Source organism: Anguilla anguilla, chromosome 2 (assembly GCF_013347855.1).
Source record: "Anguilla anguilla isolate fAngAng1 chromosome 2, fAngAng1.pri, whole genome shotgun sequence".
NCBI classification, from domain to species: domain Eukaryota; kingdom Metazoa; phylum Chordata; class Actinopteri; order Anguilliformes; family Anguillidae; genus Anguilla; species Anguilla anguilla.
Window position 1 is genome coordinate 52,398,301 of NC_049202.1, and position 19,871 is coordinate 52,418,171.

A 19,871-nucleotide genomic window follows, 5' to 3' on the forward strand; every position below is an offset into this window, starting at 1 on the left:
TCATTTTTAAATGGGTTTTCTGATGTTTTCAAAGGTACCAATGGCTTCATTTAGGGTTTAGCGCTCAAACTAGGGTTCAGCTAGGGTTAGGGTTAGGAAAACGGTAAGTCTGAGGGTTGAGGCAAGTTTACGGTTGTGTTTAGCAGCTTGAAGAAAGGTTAGGACATGGGTTTGTTAATGATTTTGAATGAACCAAAAAATTTCTATAGTAGCATGTGTACCTATGAACATTAAAATGGTGTAAGACATGCATTTCTTTTTAGGGAGAACTTTTTTGTTATTTAAATGACCTTATACATATTTTTTTGCTTTTGAATTATAGTTTTCTTGATATTTACCTTGTTTTCCATCATTTTTAAATGGGTTTTCTGATGTTTTCAATTTTACCAATGGCTTCAAATAGGGTTCAGGGCTCAAACTAGGGTATAGCTAGGGTTAGGGTTAGGGTTAGGGTTAGGAAATCGGTAAGTCTGAGGGTTGAGGCAAGTTCACGGTCGTGTTTAGCAGCTTGAAGAAAGGTTAGGACATGGGTTTGTTAATGATTTTGAATGAACCAAAAAAAATGTCTAGCAGCATGTGTACCCATGACCATACAAAATGTCTAATACATGCATGTTTTTCTTAGGGAGAACATTTTTCTTTTTTAAATGACCTCATACATATGATTTTGCATTTAAATTGTAGTATTCATGATATTTACCTTGTTTTCCATCCATTTTAAATGGGTTTTCAGGTGTTTTCAATGGTACCAATGGCTTCAAATTAGAGTTTAGGGCTCAAATTAGGGTTCAGCTAGGGTTAGGGTTAGGAAAACGGTAAGTCTGAGGGTTGAGGCAAGTTTACGGTTGTGTTCAGCAGCTTGAAGAAAGGTTGGGACATGAGTTTTATTGATTTTGAATGAACCAAAAAAAATGTCTAGCAGCATGTGTACCCATGACCATACAAAATGTCTAATACATGCATGTTTTTCTTAGGGAGAACATTTTTCTTTTTAAATGACCTCATACATATGATTTTGCATTTAAATTGTAGTATTCATGATATTTACCTTGTTTTCCATCATTTTTAAATGGGTTTTCTGATGTTTTCAATTTTACCAATGGCTTCAAATAGGCGTCAGGGCTCAAACTAGGGTTCAGCTAGGGTTAGGGTTAGGGTTAGGGTTAGGGTTAGGAAATCGGTAAGTCTGAGGGTTGAGGCAAGTTCACGGTCGTGTTTAGCAGCTTGAAGAAAGGTTAGGACATGGGTTTGTTAATGATTTTGAATGAACCAAAAAATTTCTATAGTAGCATGTGTACCTATGACCATTAAAATGGTGTAATAAATGAATTTCTTTTTAGGGAGAACGTTTTTGTTATTTAAATGACCTCATACATATTTTTTTGCTTTTGAATTATAATTTTCTTGATATTTACCTTGTTTTCCATCATTTTTAAATGGGTTTTCTGATGTTTTCAATTTTACCAATGGCTTCAAATAGGCGTCAGGGCTCAAACTAGGGTTCAGCTAGGGTTAGGGTTAGGGTTAGGGTTAGGAAATCGGTAAATCTGAGGGTTAAGGGAAGTTCACGGTTGTGTTTAGCAGCTTGAAGAAAGGTTAGGACATGGGTTTTATTGATTTTGAATGAACCAAAAAAAATGTCTAGCAGCATGTGTACCCATGACCATACAAAATGTCTAATACATGCATGTTTTTCTTAGGGAGAACATTTTTCTTTTTTAAATGACCTCATACATATGATTTTGCATTTAAATTGTAGTATTCATGATATTTACCTTGTTTTCCATCCATTTTAAATGGGTTTTCAGGTGTTTTCAATGGTACCAATGGCTTCAAATTAGAGTTTAGGGCTCAAATTAGGGTTCAGCTAGGGTTAGGGTTAGGAAAACGGTAAGTCTGAGGGTTGAGGCAAGTTTACGGTTGTGTTCAGCAGCTTGAAGAAAGGTTGGGACATGAGTTTTATTGATTTTGAATGAACCAAAAAAAATGTCTAGCAGCATGTGTACCCATGACCATACAAAATGTCTAATACATGCATGTTTTTCTTAGGGAGAACATTTTTCTTTTTTAAATGACCTCATACATATTTTTTTTCTTTTGAATTATAGTTTTCTTGATATTTACCTTGTTTTCCATCATTTTTAAATGGGTTTTCTCATGTTTTCAATTTTACAAATGGCTTCAAATAGGGTTCAGGGCTCAAACTGGGGTACAGCTAGGGTTAGGGTTAGGGTTAGGGTTAGGAAATCGGTAAGTCTGAGAGTTGAGGGAAGTTCACGGTTGTGTTTAGCAGCTTGAAGAAAGGTTAGGACATGGGTTTGTTAATGATTTTGAATGAACCAAAACATTTCTCTACTAGCATGTGTACCTATGACCATTAAAATGGTGTAATATATGCATGTTTTTTTTATTAGAACATTTATGTTTTTTAAATGACCTCATACATATTATTTTGTATTTGTATTTTTGTATTCATGATATTTACCTTGTTTTCCATCAATATAAAATGGGTTTTCTGATGTTTTCAAAGGTACCAATGGCTTCAATTGGGGTTTAGCGCTCAAAATAGGGTTCAGCTAGGGTTAGGGTTAGGAAATCGGTAAGTCTGAGGGTTGAGGCAAGTTCACGGTCGTGTTTAGCAGCTTGAAGAAAGGTTAGGACATGGGTTTGTTAATGATTTTGAATGAACCAAAAAATGTCTATAGTAGCATGTGTACCTATGACCATTAAAATGGTGTAATATATGCATTTCTTTTTAGGGAGAACTTTTTTGTTATTTAAATGACCTTATACATATTTTTTTGCTTTTGAATTACAGTTTTCTTGATATTTACCTTGTTTTCCATCATTTTTAAATTGGTTTTCTGATGTTTTCAATTTTACCAATGGCTTCAAATAGGCGTCAGGGCTCAAACTAGGGTTCAGCTAGGGTTAGGGTTAGGGTTAGGGTTAGGAAATCGGTAAGTCTGAGGGTTGAGGCAAGTTCACGGTCGTGTTTAGCAGCTTGAAGAAAGTTTAGGACATGGGTTTGTTAATGATTTTGAATGAACCAAAAAATGTCTATAGTAGCATGTGTACCTATGACCATTAAAATGTCTAATACATGCATGTTTTTCTTAGGGAGAACATTTTTCTTTTTTAAATGACCTCATACATATGATTTTGCATTTAAATTGTAGTATTCATGATATTTACCTTGTTTTCCATCCATTTTAAATGGGTTTTCAGGTGTTTTCAATGGTACCAATGGCTTCAAATTAGAGTTTAGGGCTCAAATTAGGGTTCAGCTAGGGTTAGGGTTAGGAAAACGGTAAGTCTGAGGGTTGAGGCAAGTTTACGGTTGTGTTCAGCAGCTTGAAGAAAGGTTGGGACATGAGTTTTATTGATTTTGAATGAACCAAAAAAAATGTCTAGCAGCATGTGTACCCATGACCATACAAAATGTCTAATACATGCATGTTTTTCTTAGGGAGAACATTTTTCTTTTTTAAATGACCTCATACATATGATTTTGCATTTAAATTATAGTATTCATGATATTTACCTTGTTTTCCATCCATTTTAAATGGGTTTTCAGGTGTTTTCAATGGTACCAATGGCTTCAAATTAGAGTTTAGGGCTCAAATTAGGGTTCAGCTAGGGTTAGGGTTAGGAAAACGGTAAGTCTGAGGGTTGAGGCAAGTTTACGGTTGTGTTCAGCAGCTTGAAGAAAGGTTGGGACATGAGTTTTATTGATTTTGAATGAACCAAAAAAAATGTCTAGCAGCATGTGTACCCATGACCATACAAAATGTCTAATACATGCATGTTTTTCTTAGGGAGAACATTTTTCTTTTTTAAATGACCTCATACATATGATTTTGCATTTAAATTGTAGTATTCATGATATTTACCTTGTTTTCCATCCATTTTAAATGGGTTTTCAGGTGTTTTCAATGGTACCAATGGCTTCAAATTAGAGTTTAGGGCTCAAATTAGGGTTCAGCTAGGGTTAGGGTTAGGAAAACGGTAAGTCTGAGGGTTGAGGCAAGCTTACGGTTGTGTTCAGCAGCTTGAAGAAAGGTTGGGACATGAGTTTTATTGATTTTGAATGAACCAAAAAAAATGTCTAGCAGCATGTGTACCCATGACCATACAAAATGTCTAATACATGCATGTTTTTCTTAGGGAGACCATTTTTCTTTTTTAAATGACCTCATACATATGATTTTGCATTTAAATTGTAGTATTCATGATATTTACCTTGTTTTCCATCCATTTTAAATGGGTTTTCAGGTGTTTTCAATGGTACCAATGGCTTCAAATTAGAGTTTAGGGCTCAAATTAGGGTTCAGCTAGGGTTAGGGTTAGGAAAACGGTAAGTCTGAGGGTTGAGGCAAGTTCACGGTCGTGTTTAGCAGCTTGAAGAAAGGTTAGGACATGGGTTTGTTAATGATTTTGAATGAACCAAAAAATTTCTATAGTAGCATGTGTACCTATGACCATTAAAATGGTGTAATAAATGCATTTCTTTTTATGGAGAACTTTTTTGTTTTTTAAATGACCTTATACATATTTTTTTGCTTTTGAATTATAGTTTTCTTGATATTTACCTTGTTTTCCATCATTTTTAAATGGGTTTTCTGATGTTTTCAATTTTACCAATGGCTTCAAATAGGCGTCAGGGCTCAAACTAGGGTTCAGCTAGGGTTAGGGTTAGGAAAACGGTAAGTCTGAGGGTTGAGGCAAGTTTACAGTTATGTTTAGCAGCTTGAAGAAAGGTTAGGACATGGGTTTGTTAATGATTTTGAATGAACCAAAAAATTTCTATAGTACCATGTGTTCCTATGACCATTAAAATGGTGTAATAAATGCATTTCTTTTTAGGGAGAACTTTTTTGTTATTTAAATGACCTCATACATATTTTTTTGCTTTTGAATTACAGTTTTCTTGATATTTACCTTGTTTTCCATCATTTTTAAATGGGTTTTCAGGTGTTTTCAAAGGTACCAATGGCTTCAATTAGGGTTTAGCGCTCAAACTAGGGTTCAGCTAGGGTTAGGGTTAGGAAAACGGTAAGTCTGAGGGTTGAGGCAAGTTCACGGTCGTGTTTAGCAGCTTGAAGAAAGGTTGGGACATGAGTTTTATTGATTTTGAATGAACCAAAAAAAATGTCTAGCAGCATGTGTACCCATGACCATACAAAATGTCTAATACATGCATGTTTTTCTTAGGGAGAACATTTTTCTTTTTTAATTGACCTCATACATATGATTTTGCATTTAAATTATAGTATTCATGATATTTACCTTGTTTTCCATCCATTTTAAATGGGTTTTCAGGTGTTTTCAATGGTACCAATGGCTTCAAATTAGAGTTTAGGGCTCAAATTAGGGTTCAGCTAGGGTTAGGGTTAGGAAAACGGTAAGTCTGAGGGTTGAGGCAAGTTTACGGTTGTGTTCAGCAGCTTGAAGAAAGGTTGGGACATGAGTTTTATTGATTTTGAATGAACCAAAAAAATGTCTAGCAGCATGTGTACCCATGACCATACAAAATGTCTAATACATGCATGTTTTTCTTAGGGAGAACTTTTTTGTTTTTTAAATGACCTTATACATATTTTTTTGCTTTTGAATTATAGTTTTCTTGATATTTACCTTGTTTTCCATCATTTTTAAATGGGTTTTCTGATGTTTTCAATTTTACCAATGGCTTCAAATAGGCGTCAGGGCTCAAACTAGGGTTCAGCTAGGGTTAGGGTTAGGGTTAGGGTTAGGAAATCGGTAAGTCTGAGGGTTGAGGCAAGTTCACGGTCGTGTTTAGCAGCTTGAAGAAAGGTTAGGACATGGGTTTGTTAATGATTTTGAATGAACCAAAAAATTTCTATAGTAGCATGTGTACCTATGACCATTAAAATGGTGTAATAAATGCATTTCTTTTTATGGAGAACTTTTTTGTTTTTTAAATGACCTTTTACATATTTTTTTGCTTTTGAATTAGTTTTCTTGATATTTACCTTGTTTTCCATCATTTTTAAATGGGTTTTCTGATGTTTTCAAAGGTACCAATGGCTTCAATTAGGGTTTAGCACTCAAACTAGGGTTCAGCTAGGGTTAGGGTTAGGAAAACGGTAAGTCTGAGGGTTGAGGCAAGTTTACGGTTGTGTTCAGCAGCTTGAAGAAAGGTTGGGACATGAGTTTTATTGATTTTGAATGAACCAAAAAAAATGTCTAGCAGCATGTGTACCCATGACCATACAAAATGTCTAATACATGCATGTTTTTCTTAGGGAGAACATTTTTCTTTTATAAATGACCTCATACATATGATTTTGCATTTAAATTATAGTTTTCATGATATTTACCTTGTTTTCCATCCATTTTAAATGGGTTTTCAGGTGTTTTCAATGGTACCAATGGCTTCAAATTAGAGTTTAGGGCTCAAATTAGGGTTCAGCTAGGGTTAGGGTTAGGAAAACGGTAAGTCTGAGGGTTGAGGCAAGTTTACGGTTGTGTTCAGCAGCTTGAAGAAAGGTTGGGACATGAGTTTTATTGATTTTGAATGAACCAAAAAAAATGTCTAGCAGCATGTGTACCCATGACCATACAAAATGTCTAATACATGCATGTTTTTCTTAGGGAGAACATTTTTCTTTTTTAAATGACCTCATACATATGATTTTGCATTTAAATTGTAGTATTCATGATATTTACCTTGTTTTCCATCCATTTTAAATGGGTTTTCAGGTGTTTTCAATGGTACCAATGGCTTCAAATTAGAGTTTAGGGCTCAAATTAGGGTTCAGCTAGGGTTAGGGTTAGGAAAACGGTAAGTCTGAGGGTTGAGGCAAGTTTACGGTTGTGTTCAGCAGCTTGAAGAAAGGTTGGGACATGAGTTTTATTGATTTTGAATGAACCAAAAAAAATGTCTAGTAGCATGTGTACCCATGACCACACAAAATGTCTAATACATGCATGTTTTTCTTAGGGAGACCATTTTTCTTTTTTAAATGACCTCATACATATGATTTTGCATTTAAATTGTAGTATTCATGATATTTACCTTGTTTTCCATCCATTTTAAATGGGTTTTCAGGTGTTTTCAATGGTACCAATGGCTTCAAATTAGAGTTTAGGGCTCAAATTAGGGTTCAGCTAGGGTTAGGGTTAGGAAAACGATAAGTCTGAGGGTTGAGGCAAGTTTACGGTTGTGTTCAGCAGCTTGAAGAAAGGTTGGGACATGAGTTTTATTGATTTTGAATGAACCAAAAAAAATGTCTAGCAGCATGTGTACCCATGACCATACAAAATGTCTAATACATGCATGTTTTTCTTAGGGAGAACATTTTTCTTTTTTAAATGACCTCATACATATGATTTTGCATTTAAATGATAGTATTCATGATATTTACCTTGTTTTCCATCCATTTTAAATGGGTTTTCAGGTGTTTTCAATGGTACCAATGGCTTCAAATTAGAGTTTAGGGCTCAAATTAGGGTTCAGCTAGGGTTAGGGTTAGGAAAACGGTAAGTCTGAGGGTTGAGGCAAGTTTACGGTTGTGCTCAGCAGCTTGAAGAAAGGTTAGGACATGGATTTGTTAATGATTTTGAATGAACCAAAAAAATGTCTAGTAGCATGTGTACCTATGACCATGCAAAATGTGTAATAAATGCATGTCTTTTTAGGAAGAACTTTTTTGTTATTTAAACAACCTCATACATATTTTTTTGCTTTTGAATTACAGTTTTCTTGATATTTACCTTGTTTTCCATCATTTTTAAATGGCTTTTCTGATGTTTTCATAGGTACCAATGTCTTCAATTAGGGTTTACGGCTCAAACTAGGGTACAGCTAGGGTTAGGGTTAGGAAAACGGTAAGTCTGAGGGTTGAGGCAAGTTTACGGTTGTGTTTAGCAGCTTGAAGAAAGGTTAGGACATGGGTTTGTTAATGATTTTGAATGAACCAAAAAATTTCTCTACTAGCATGTGTACCTATGACCATTAAAATGGTGTAATAAATGCATTTCTTTTTAGGGAAAACTTTTTTGTTATTTAAATGACCTCATACATATTTTTTTGCTTTTGACTTACAGTTTTTTTGATATTTACCTTGTTTTTCATCAATTTTAAATTGGTTTTCTGATGTTTTCAATTTTACCAATGGCTTCAAATAGGGTTCAGGGCTCAAACTAGGGTACAGCTAGGGTTAGGGTTAGGGTTAGGGTTAGGAAATCGGTAAGTCTGAGAGTTGAGGGAAGTTCACGGTTGTGTTTAGCAGCTTGAAGAAAGGTTAGGACATGGGTTTGTTAATGATTTTGAATGAACCAAAAAATTTCTATAGTAGCATGTGTACCTATGACAATAAAAAATGTCTAATGAATGCATATTTTTTTAGGGAGAACTTTTTTGTTATTTAATTGACCTCATACATATTTTTTTGCTTTTGACTTACAGTTTTTTTGATATTTACCTTGTTTTTCATCAATTTTAAATTGGTTTTCTGATGTTTTCAATTTTACCAATGGCTTCAAATAGGGTTAAGGGCTCAAACTAGGGTACAGCTAGGGTTAGGGTTAGGAAAACGGTAAGTCTGAGGGTTGAGGCAAGTTTACGGTTGTGTTTAGCAGCTTGAAGAAAGGTTAGGACATGGGTTTGTTAATGATTTTTAATCAACCAAAAAATTTCTATAGTAGCATGTGTACCTATGACCATTAAAATGGTGTAATAAATGCATTTCTTTTTAGGGAGAACTTTTTTGTTATTTAAATGACCTCATACATATTTTTTTGCTTTTGAATTATAGTTTTCTTGATATTTACCTTGTTTTCCATCATTTTTAAATTGGTTTTCTGATGTTTTCAATTTTACCAATGGCTTCAAATAGGGTTCAGGGCTCAAACTAGGGTACAGCTAGGGTTAGGGTTAGGAAATCGATAAGTCTGAGGGTTGAGGGAAGTTCACGGTTGTGTTTAGCAGCTTGAAGAAAGGTTAGGACATGAGTTTGTTAATGATTTTGAATGAACCAAAAAATTTCTATAGTAGCATGTGTACCTATGACCGTACAAAATGTCTAATAAATGCATATTTTTTAGGGACAACGTTGTTTTTTAAATGACCTCAAAGATATTTTTTTGCATTTGTATTGTAGTATTCGTGCTATTTACCTTGTTTTCCATCAATTTTAAATTGGTTTTCTGATGTTTTCAAACGTACCAATGTCTTCAATTAGGGTTTAGTGCTAAAACTAGGGTACAGCTAGGGTTAGGGTTAGGAAAACGGTAAGTCTGAGGGTTGAGGCAAGTTTACGGTTGTGTTTAGCAGCTTGAAGAAAGGTTAGGACATGGGTTTGTTAATGATTTTGAATGAACCAAAAAATTTCTCTACTAGCATGACCATTAAAATGGTGTAATAAATGCATTTCTTTTTAGGGAGAACTTTTTTGTTATTTAAATGACCTCATACATATTTTTTTGCTTTTGAATTATAGTTTTCTTGATATTTACCTTGTTTTCCATCATTTTTAAATGGGTTTTCTGATGTTTTCAATTTTACCAATGGCTTCAAATAGGGTTCAGGGCTCAAACTAGGGTACAGCTAGTGTTAGGGTTAGGGTTAGGGTTAGGAAATCGGTAAGTCTGAGGGTTGATGGAAGTTCACGGTTGTGTTTAGCAGCTTGAAGAATGGTTAGGACATGAGTTTGTTAATGATTTTGAATGAACCAAAAAATTTCTATAGTAGCATGTGTACCTATGACCGTACAAAATGTCTAATAAATGCATATTTTTTAGGGATAACATTGTTTTTTAAATGACCTCTTACATATTATTTTGTATTTGTATTATTGTATTCATGATATTTACCTTGTTTTCCATCAATATAAAATGGGTTTTCTGATATTTTCAAAGGTACCAATGGCTTCAATTAGGGTTTAGCGCTCAAACTAGGGTTCAGCTAGGGTTAGGGTTAGGAAAACGGTAAGTCTGAGGGTTGAGGCAAGTTTACGGTTGTGTTTAGCAGCTTGAAGAAAGGTTAGGACATGGGTTTGTTAATGATTTTGAATGAACCAAAAAATTTCTATAGTAGCATGTGTACCTATGATAATTAAAATGGTGTAATAAATGCATTTCTTTTTAGGGAGAACTTTTTTGTTATTTAAATGACCTCATACATATTTTTTTGCTTTTGAATTATAGTTTTCTTGATATTTACCTTGTTTTCCATCAATTTTAAATTGGTTTTCTGATGTTTTCAAAGGTTCCAACGGCTTCAATCAGGCCCGGCTCCAGCTGTCCGAGTCAGGGTGGGCCGAGTGACATTTTGGGGTGGCAAAATACCATTAAGAAATACTATGAACCAACGTTTGTTTTTATGTGAAGAGGATATATCCATATATGTAATAATCATGGCTATCACAATCTAAACTAATTTAAAGATGATCTTACATACAGTGAATTTGTTTTTCATGATGTCAAGTTTCAATATAGCTGCAAGCAGCAATGTGGGGCCCTACGAACATGTCCAAGCTGGGTGAATACTAGGCGAAGGAGAAAAGAGTCCTAGCGGCATAGATCAGGATTTTGGACAATCTACATACCTGTGCATGAGACGATCCAACTTCCGGTTCATGAGAAACATTACTTTGAAACATGAATGTGCATTAGAATAAAGTGCTAACTTTGTCACACTACAAATCACACAATTTTTAACGAAACAACTTTTCCTTATCACCCTTGATGGAGAGAATACCCAAGAGTACACATGTGTGATGGTGACGGAATCAGGTAAAGCGTTCATGAGAAGATGAGTTTTAAAGCATTATATTAGCATTAGCTTCCCGCCAAAATTTCAAATGCCTGTAATTTCCATGTTTTTTGAGATATCTGCAACTGCTTCGACATGGTACAACATGGTAGTGCCTTCTTCATGCCCAGTCCGTTGCAAGTCCCTAGATTATTGTGGTAAAAAGTTATAAGCTCTTGTGATTTGTATCCAAATTTTGTTTTGTTTAAATATCAGTTTCTCTGCCATCTTGAAATGGATCTCTTAGCTGTTAACACCCTATAGGGAGGCATACACCATACATGTACATGGGCAATTTCGGAACAATCGGACTTACGGTTTATTAGAAGAAACTTTTCATAGGTTTTGCCAAAAACTACTACGTAGGACCCCTAATAATAATAATAATAAAACTAACAAAAACAATAAATATATTTAAACTAGCCTTTACCACTCAGAACAGCCATCCTGTCATGAAGGCCAAGGAACAGCCTGTAGAACTTTGAGATGAAGTTCGGCAAAATGCTGGCTAAGGTTACAGATTGGCAAAACATTGCTTCCTAGGAGCACTGTCAACGCCATTTAAAAAAATATGGCACAACCCAGATGATGCAAAGACCATGCCGTCCTACCAAAACTGAGCAACCAGATGAGAAGGGAAATTGTCAGAGAGGTGGCCAAAAGGCCGGCTAAAGTACTGACAGAGTGTCAGAGAGCCGAATGGGAGACACGGTGCAGAGATCAACCCTCTCTCCAGCACTTCACGGATTTGGCCTCTTTGGGAGAGTCGCTGGACAGAAGGCAGTGCTGGGAAAGACCAACATTAAGTCAGGCCTGTAGTTTGCCAAAAGCCGTTTGCCAGAACCTACTCGATCCTGTGACCTTCTAGAAGATTTTGGGTCTGATGACACAAAAGTTGAGCTTTTTGTCCTGAAAGTAAAGTGCTATGCTTCACACAAACCAAATGCAGCTCTACCCCCAGGTAATACATACGATCAGGCTTGGTGGTGGCAGCACAATTCTATCAGGCTGCTTTTCAGCAGAAGGGACAGGGAAGCTTTTTGCTATTAAGGGTACGATGGATGTAGCCAAATACAGGCTAATCCTTGCAGAGGACTTGTTTCAGTCTGTAATAGATTAGCGTTTAGGTTGAAGATTTATGTCCCAACAGGACTAAGACCCAAAGTACATGGTGAAACTACAAAAGAATGGCTTAAAACCAAGATTTTTAGAATTCTGGAATCCCCAAGCCAAAACCCAAACTTAGAATCTGTGGTATGTCCTAAAATGCCTGTCCATCAGTGCTCTCTATTTAACTTGATAGAGCTGGGGCAAGTTGGAATGGAGTAAAGGGCATACAGGCATACACTGGAAGACTCAGAGCTCTAATTGCTGCCAAAGGCAAAGTTTTGACTCTAGGGTGGTGAGTACTTTTGCAAAATTATTTTGTTGTTGAATAAAAAAGGGGCAGATGTTTATGTTAAATTATAGCTGAGGACTGCACATGTACCCTTGGAGAAACCATTTTTCTATGGTCCAATATGGAAGTAAACTGCCAGTAAACATTTTAAATTTAGCCTCTGGAATGGTAAGGAAAATATGCATTACATCTCCAAGAGAGAAAGCACACTTAAAGTCTGAATAGCCAGAACAAATATTACTTTCTGCAACCAGATTTCCTCTTAACTAATTCAATGGAAACAAAGCCTGTGGATTCAGATTAATACTCACTGCCACATCCCGAGGATTCCTTTCTGAAATACACATTTGTTAAATAGTCATAATAATATTTCATCAGGTGATGGAGCTGCGCTGTATTTGAGGCTGTACTAATGGATCTACCCCATTACTGCGGATGTCATTGAACCAGCCAGAATGGAAAGACAGGCCTACAGGCCTGCAGGCCTCTCCCCCAAGCGTCCCTGACATGCGCTGCCCCATTGTGATGCATTTTGTAGATTTAGTAAAGCCTTTTCGGTAAAATACAACAATCTATGTGTTTAAGGGAACCTGCTGGGTGTGACAATGGGAAAAGGGCTGGCTATCTCTCTTTAAAAATGATGATATCTGTGGCTGATCACTGATTGGCCATGAGTACAGAGCAGCAACATTAAAAGCTGGGCATCTTCCTGCAGATGATCAAATTCTCCACAAGATGATGTCCACAAGACTTGGGACAGCACAATGACAAATTAACAGAAAACATACCATAAACAAATCTGACAAGCACACAATGCTAAAAGTTCATTATTTTAAGCATAAAAATACTACAACTAGTTCAGAACAAAGTAACAGATGAGGTGAGATAAGTGCAATCGACTGCTTCAATTGATGATTGAAGTGCTAAATAACGACAAATCCAGCGACAGCTTTCCAGGGCCAGGAACTTTCCAGCACTGCGCTAGCTTATTGTCTCTATCCATCATAAGACCATGACATTCATAAACCAAAATCATCTTACCCTTTTATTGCCATAGTGAAGTGCAGAAACAAAGTCAGCCTTTATCTTGCAAATGCGAGTGTGGCAGATACTTTGAATTGTATTACCAGAGATTGGATCTACTATCTCCTATCATAGCAAACAAACACCTTTCCCACAATATACTGAGAGAATGGTTATTACAGTACATGCACCTGTGGTCAGTTTCATCTGATCTTCATCATAATCATACTGACATATCTGCGGTTGGATGCAAACATACGTACACAGGTGATTCTGTTCACTTTGCTATATTTCAGTCAGGGTTTGACCATCAGGGCCTTACTCCATCAAATGAAATATGTGCTGGCATGGCATGGGTTGCATTAAAGCCACCATACCATGCATGTAGCTCACCATAGAACTAAATAGTTTATAACTGAATTCCATGTGTAATTCAAGAGATGGCGTTGCAATATGGATCACGAGAATAATATTACTACATTTTTCAATGCACAGGGTTTTTCCATCACTATGAAAATTGAGAAACCTTCAGACTGCAAGATAGACCCAAGCGCAGACCCCCTATACTATCTGCAGAGGCAAGCAGTCTTGGAAAAACACAAGACCAGATACTGCACCAGTTTACCAGGGTGTACTGCCTACAGACCAGGTAGCATGGTGGATAATACACGGGGAGGGACCGGTTGGATGGCAGACATCTGAAGGCCACCTCAAAATGGGACAGGAACATCCAGGCCACAAATATATCACTACCCAGATGTTTTGGGATGGCATCTGGCTATAGACAAAACCATTTGAAATGGCAGGGATTGTGGTGGTTAAAAAGACAGATAAGACAACTGAACATGAGAGGATGCAGTTTGGGTGAGCGAAGTAGCCACAGCCCTCTGCATCCCATTAGAATGAGATACCTAACAGTCTGAGGACCCGGGAGAGCTGGAGAATTCCACCAAAAGAATACCAATGCAGGCACACAAAGGAGCACAAAGGAGATGAAAGGCACTGTTACTGCTGGATAGACAAATCTAAGTGAAACTTTCACACAAGACAGGAGGCAAGAGCAAAATACAAATAAGTAAAATGGTCACTGCAGCAAACTGTGACATTGATGCTTGACAGTCAGACCAAAAACTGCTATATTGATTCATATTACAGGGAGCAGAGTAGCCAGCACAGATTACATCACAGAATATACACATTTAGTGATTTATTTGACTCGTGTGATGTGTCCACGTTTCCCCCTCTTCCCAGCCTGCTGGGACTATAACTTGCGTTCTATGACATATGAATCTCCTAGTAGTGGTACACCATTATTTTGAGACATGGAACATCCTAGATAAGAGACTGGTAGCAAAGATGGCCAGCTTTCTGAATGACAAGAGGAAAATTAATGAGCCTTTAGTAACCAATCTTATGGTTGGTAATAAGATTTTTTTTCCCCAAAGATGAGATTTACAATTGTGCCTCTCCGCAGATGTGTTACCTTCATCCCTGAATCATCCTCACCGCTCATGGCTCATCAGTCATCACACCATGGCACATTTTATTCGTCTGATTCAATCCCACTTCCACACACACACACACACTGAGAGAGAAAACAGGGCTCAGCAGGTTGAAAAGCCGAGTGTAGCAGTCAATTCAGTGCAAGTTCTAATACACAGTACGCAAGTTTGTCTCATGTCTCTTCCTCCACAGCTTCATTAAAGAAAGCCAGGGTGTAATGCATTGAAATCAACAGAAACACACTTGATTTTGATCTCCAAACCAGAGTGCTGCCACCCCTTATTCAGATTGGCAGACATGCAGCACGAGCTCCGTGGAGAGCGGGATTCTCCAGTTCTCCCTGGCTCCGGGTTCCCAATTCAATTACTGGCCGTGTCTCTGGCAGAAGCGCACTCCAATCCTCCTGCTGGGCCGCATCAGTCAACAGCTCATCTCCCAGCTGTCAGGCAGGGACATCAAGAGACCGGGGAATAGCAGAGCGCCAGAGTCACCGCACCTCGCTCCGCATCGCATTCCTTATTCACAAGTTAATACATGCGGGCCACTTGTCCATCTGCTTCCAATCGGCTCCCAGCAGGAGAGCGCGTCACGTGCGCCGTACATTAAGGGCAGCCAGGTCTCAGGTGGAAGCAACGCCGCGCGCATTCTGCACGCTCTTATTAACGCTTCCTCCGCCCTGCCTTTGTCTCTCGCGCCGCGCGCGTGCTTCTGCCCGAGCAGAAAGGGAGAGGGAGCGCTGGATACGGGAGCGTAGACCATCAGAGCAGGGGTTCGGGAGCTGGGAGGCACTGCTGACACTGTAACTCAATGTAGGTCAGCACACACTGACATTCGCTGACAGGGATTAATCACAGTCATGGGAGGGTGAGTGTGACTCCAGGCTCCCAGCAGCCTCATTCTACCATAGACGAAAGACAGGGCCAAAACTGCCAAGGTCATTTCCCCTTGAGAAGCCATCTTGCCTGTGTACACCTCGAGTCCACATTAAACCGGACTGCTGCTGGGAACCACATGCTAACCGCGCTGTATTACCAGAGCAATATTTTATTTAATTTAACACTCCAGTTGAGATGGGGAAAAAGATGAAATTCTTTAAAAAATTCACAGGGGGTAAAAACATGGAAGGAGTGGATTATGGCAGGGCTTTAAAAAATGTTACGGTAATTTTTCCCGCTAAAATTTTTTTAATTTAAGACAACAAACAAGTTACCAAAACAGCATTTTAATTAAACAAAATGCATATTTACAAAGCAGAGGTAACTCCAGAAATCTAAAGGTACAGTACATTACAAAATAGTTGAATACGTATACAAAAATGGTCACAGCATTTCAGTGTCAAGGATTATGAACACACCTTTTTTATTAATACATAGTCTCCACTAAACATTTCATTGTAGAAATGACAACATAAATCCGTTTCTGAAATCTGTGCTCGCCACAAACATACATCATTGCGAGCTCTGTACTTCTGGGGTCAAAAATAATTATGCGTATATTTAATAAAGATAAGCGAGATGAAAATCACAATCAGTCTGAATACAAATCTAATGAAGTGGAAAAACAGGACCTTTTTCTCTGACCACGATTTGTATGATTTAAGATAACTATAAGAGACATGATCATAGGTTACCTTTAAAAACATAAAATAAAACTTGCAGGCAGGTTAAACTAAACGGCAGATCCACATCAGTTATTTGTAGGGTGCAGGGGCAGAATACATATATATTGAAATAAAAAATGACCACTGCCCCAACTGCCTTCTTTAAATAACTAAATACAAAAACTATACAGTGTGACAAACAACAATGCCAGCCGTCTGTAATTCATGAGTAACCGGCTCAGCCTTTTCTCCAGAGATGAATGAAGCCGAGCCCTTTTGTGATTCAATGAGGGAGCAGTGGCATCAGGAGACATGGGAAACGCACAATGTTTGGGCTCTCCTGTTGATTCAACAATTGAAATCGCAGCATGGGATCTCGGGCGAGAGAAAATAAAAAATGTCCTCCCGCACTGGCCCCTTCGACGCTCCCTTTTCACGGAGGGGTCACGCGCGAGGAAACTAGATGGGCGGGAAAAGGCTCACGCGGCACGAAGCACAAAGGGCTCAGCCGCCTCTTCACTCAATTCATCAGCGTGCGACAGCGGGTCACAAAATCATTTCCCTCCGCCGACTCCTGGACTCAGGACAATGAATAGTTCAGCTGCAGCACTGAGTCTCATTGTCACAAACTTAAATTCAAGGTGAGTTTAATTTCTGAGGTTCCAATACCTCAACGCGGGGGGGGGGGGACTGCCAACAGGGGGGGGAAATGTCTAAAAATCATACACGTGAATGTGGAAACCCTGTGCGCTTAGGTCTTGATGTGGTACACGTGCCCAGACACGCCCTTCTCTCAGAGCCAAGGGTGCCAGGCGGGGTCCATGCGGCACAGGTTATCCAGGCTGTTGGCGGCGGCCACCAGCGTGTTGACCTTGCTCTCGCCGCCCTCGAACTGGGCCAGGCTGTGCAGCCGGGTCATGATGGCTGTGACGGCCTTCTGGACCAGGGAGACCAGCTGCTGGCTGTCCATGTTCTCGGGCTGCCCGGCCGGGGACAGCGGCATGGAGGTGTCCTCCTGGGTCTTCTTGTGCCAGGCGATGATCTCGTCCCGCAGCACCGCCTTCAGGATCCCATCCACCTGGGGGGACACCGGGGTGAGAGGAGCGTGATCAGGGGAGCAGAGCCACGGCAACAGCCACCAACCCCCTAACACTGGGAGCAAACCCCGCTAATAACAATGGCCAGATTAATCTGAAATGCATTTTCACTGACATTGATTCCCCATTAATTACATTAACTTTAGGAGCTTCATTGTCAGTTTTGACATTTGTTCCTGTCTTAAGGCATTCTTGTCTAAATGGTGCAGCACACGTTAAACAGAACATACTACGTGTCACAGCTTCTGTCTTTGACGTTTCGTATTCCAGCATTGTATGCCAAATGGAGAAGGTGGAAAACTGGACACATCGCTCTTCTAGCATGTTGATAAACAAGAGAGGACGGGCCAGGCATGCGTGGGAGGCAGACGAGTCATTAACTGCTCTCTGCTGATGCCTGTTAGCTTGACAACAGTCCAGGAAAACATTTTCTCCCTCACTTATAAATAGCCCATCTGTAGTGGAACAGGTGTCATGCTACAGTTCAATATGAGTTTGTTGAATGAGGTGCCTACAAGCAGCTAGAAGTCTGCTGACTGATTTTTCTTAAATTACTGTATTTTTCCTTAAATGACCTGATGTTTTTTCCTCAGGTGAAACATTTCTATTCATGCTTTGTTCAATTCCAGTACTTCATATTCCTACATTTCACCAAAGTCCCATGATGTAATTTTAACCAATCACTTGCGCAGAGCACTGATCCCAACTCGTTGTTGGGAGAAGTTGTTGGGAGAGGCAGGTGTCAAACTGAGACCATTGAGACAGGTACTAGGGAAGCTCAGGTCAGCAGCTGTCAGTGCAGGTTAACTCTGAGCAGCAACTTAAATTAAATGCAGTGAACCGTTATGAGGAGACCATTCTCATTCCAAACTCCCGTGATTACAGAAGATATTAATTTTTCCCACATTTATTGCACTTCCTTGATAAATGCCCTCTGCGAACAGTGTTAACAGTTTTCAGCTGATAGGGTTGAGATTGCACTAAACCAATCAAGCACCTCTCTGAGTGGGCCGTCTACATTGAAGTGCACTGCTTGATTACCCTGATTCACCGGCGCTGCAGTCATGCCACTTTGCCATGCATTTAATTATTAAGAGGAAGGAACCATCACTTAGAACCAATTTGGGTCTCGGGTCTCAACTTGAGAGTTGAGATTTTTGTACATTTATTATAGTAAAGTAGGAGAAATCCACTTTTTTTCAGTTAATGCTGCTTTACGTTTGAAAATGGCAACTGAATAAAGCTGCTTCGTATAATTGGAATGTAAGCATGAAATATGAACAGCTGTGTGACAAACACTATGCCTTAGCACTGTATGGTCTATTCAGGGGGGGGGGGCAACTGCCAGAGGAAGTATGGAGGACAAAACACTGAGCCTGTAGACTATTCAGGGTAAGTGTATTCAGGCTAAGCACTAGTCCGCATTGCAGCGACACACCCTACAGTCCAGACTTTGGCCAGTGTTCTGACAAACTGCCTTACCCCTCAGACTGACCCGCCTAGCCAAACTGCAGGTGTGCTGAAAGTTTTTTTTAACCACGCTGGCATTAACTGTTAACCAGAACACGGGCAGCACAGCGTGAGCCAGAGTGGGAGGGGTTCGGCACAGCGGGGTTTACCCCCACCACGCCGTGCACTAGTGAGTCAGGCCTGCGGTCCTCCCGCCTGGCAGCTGATCTGGGGGACTGCAGGGGGCAACGGAGCGATGCCCGACAGAAAAAGACTTTGCATTTATAGAGAGCATCGTTACCATGTGAACGGCTCAAAATTGCGATTCGGCAAATAAATAAAAACATGATCTTGTGAGCACAGCATACAAACTCAAATTTCAGTAGGGACAAATATGAGCACAATATCAGTCACCCTGGAAAAATCACGCGCCCAAACGAGCTCACCCTTAAATGTTCAGAACTCTATCTTTAAATTTACTCCAACCGAGAAAAGTCAAAAAACCTTCAATCTGAATGTGGATACGCTGAGCGTCTGAACCGCAGTTATTGTGACAGAGGGTAAAAATATCCCAGTGTCAGCCGAGCTCCGGCTGAGCGGCTGTTTCTTCTCGGCCGTCCCCGGGGACTGTGGGAGGTACGGAGGAGTCGCCACCACATCCTCCCGGTGCCCCAGGCAGCAGAGAGGCCCAGGGCATTGCCCTGCCACTTCCGTAATGACTGCTATTTCCCTCTTCCTTTGTTTCGTCCTCAACGCCCATTTCATTTTCACCTCCCAAAGAATTTGCCCAATTTGGCTCTGACTCAAGGGGAAGTTCCGTGTACTGCTCGCTGCACTGTTATTATGTGACCAGTGTGTACTAGTGTTGGTTTATTTAAACAATCTTCCCACAGTCCCCGGGCTGACTTGTTTTTCTGCCGTATTTTAGATCGCTATCTGTTTATTGAAAAAGAAGATAAAATTAACTCACCTCTGCCTTGAAAACAGCAAACAAAGCAATGCAATTCATATATAAACCAA

The 19,871-nt window shown here is 39.2% G+C and overlaps 1 protein-coding gene across 7 annotated transcripts in view; it reads right to left on the minus strand.

Moving 5' to 3' along the window:
- Positions 1-15,911: 15,911 nt before the first annotated feature.
- Positions 15,912-19,871, minus strand: part of trrap (transformation/transcription domain-associated protein) — a 100,269-nt gene continuing 96,309 nt past the window's right edge. For all 7 annotated transcript variants that reach the window (XM_035404681.1, XM_035404682.1, XM_035404675.1 and 4 more), the window contains one exon: positions 15,912-17,383. In XM_035404681.1, coding sequence (XP_035260572.1) covers positions 17,099-17,383 — 285 coding nt within the window. In that variant the 3' untranslated portion in view covers positions 15,912-17,098. The remainder of the gene's footprint in view (positions 17,384-19,871) is intronic.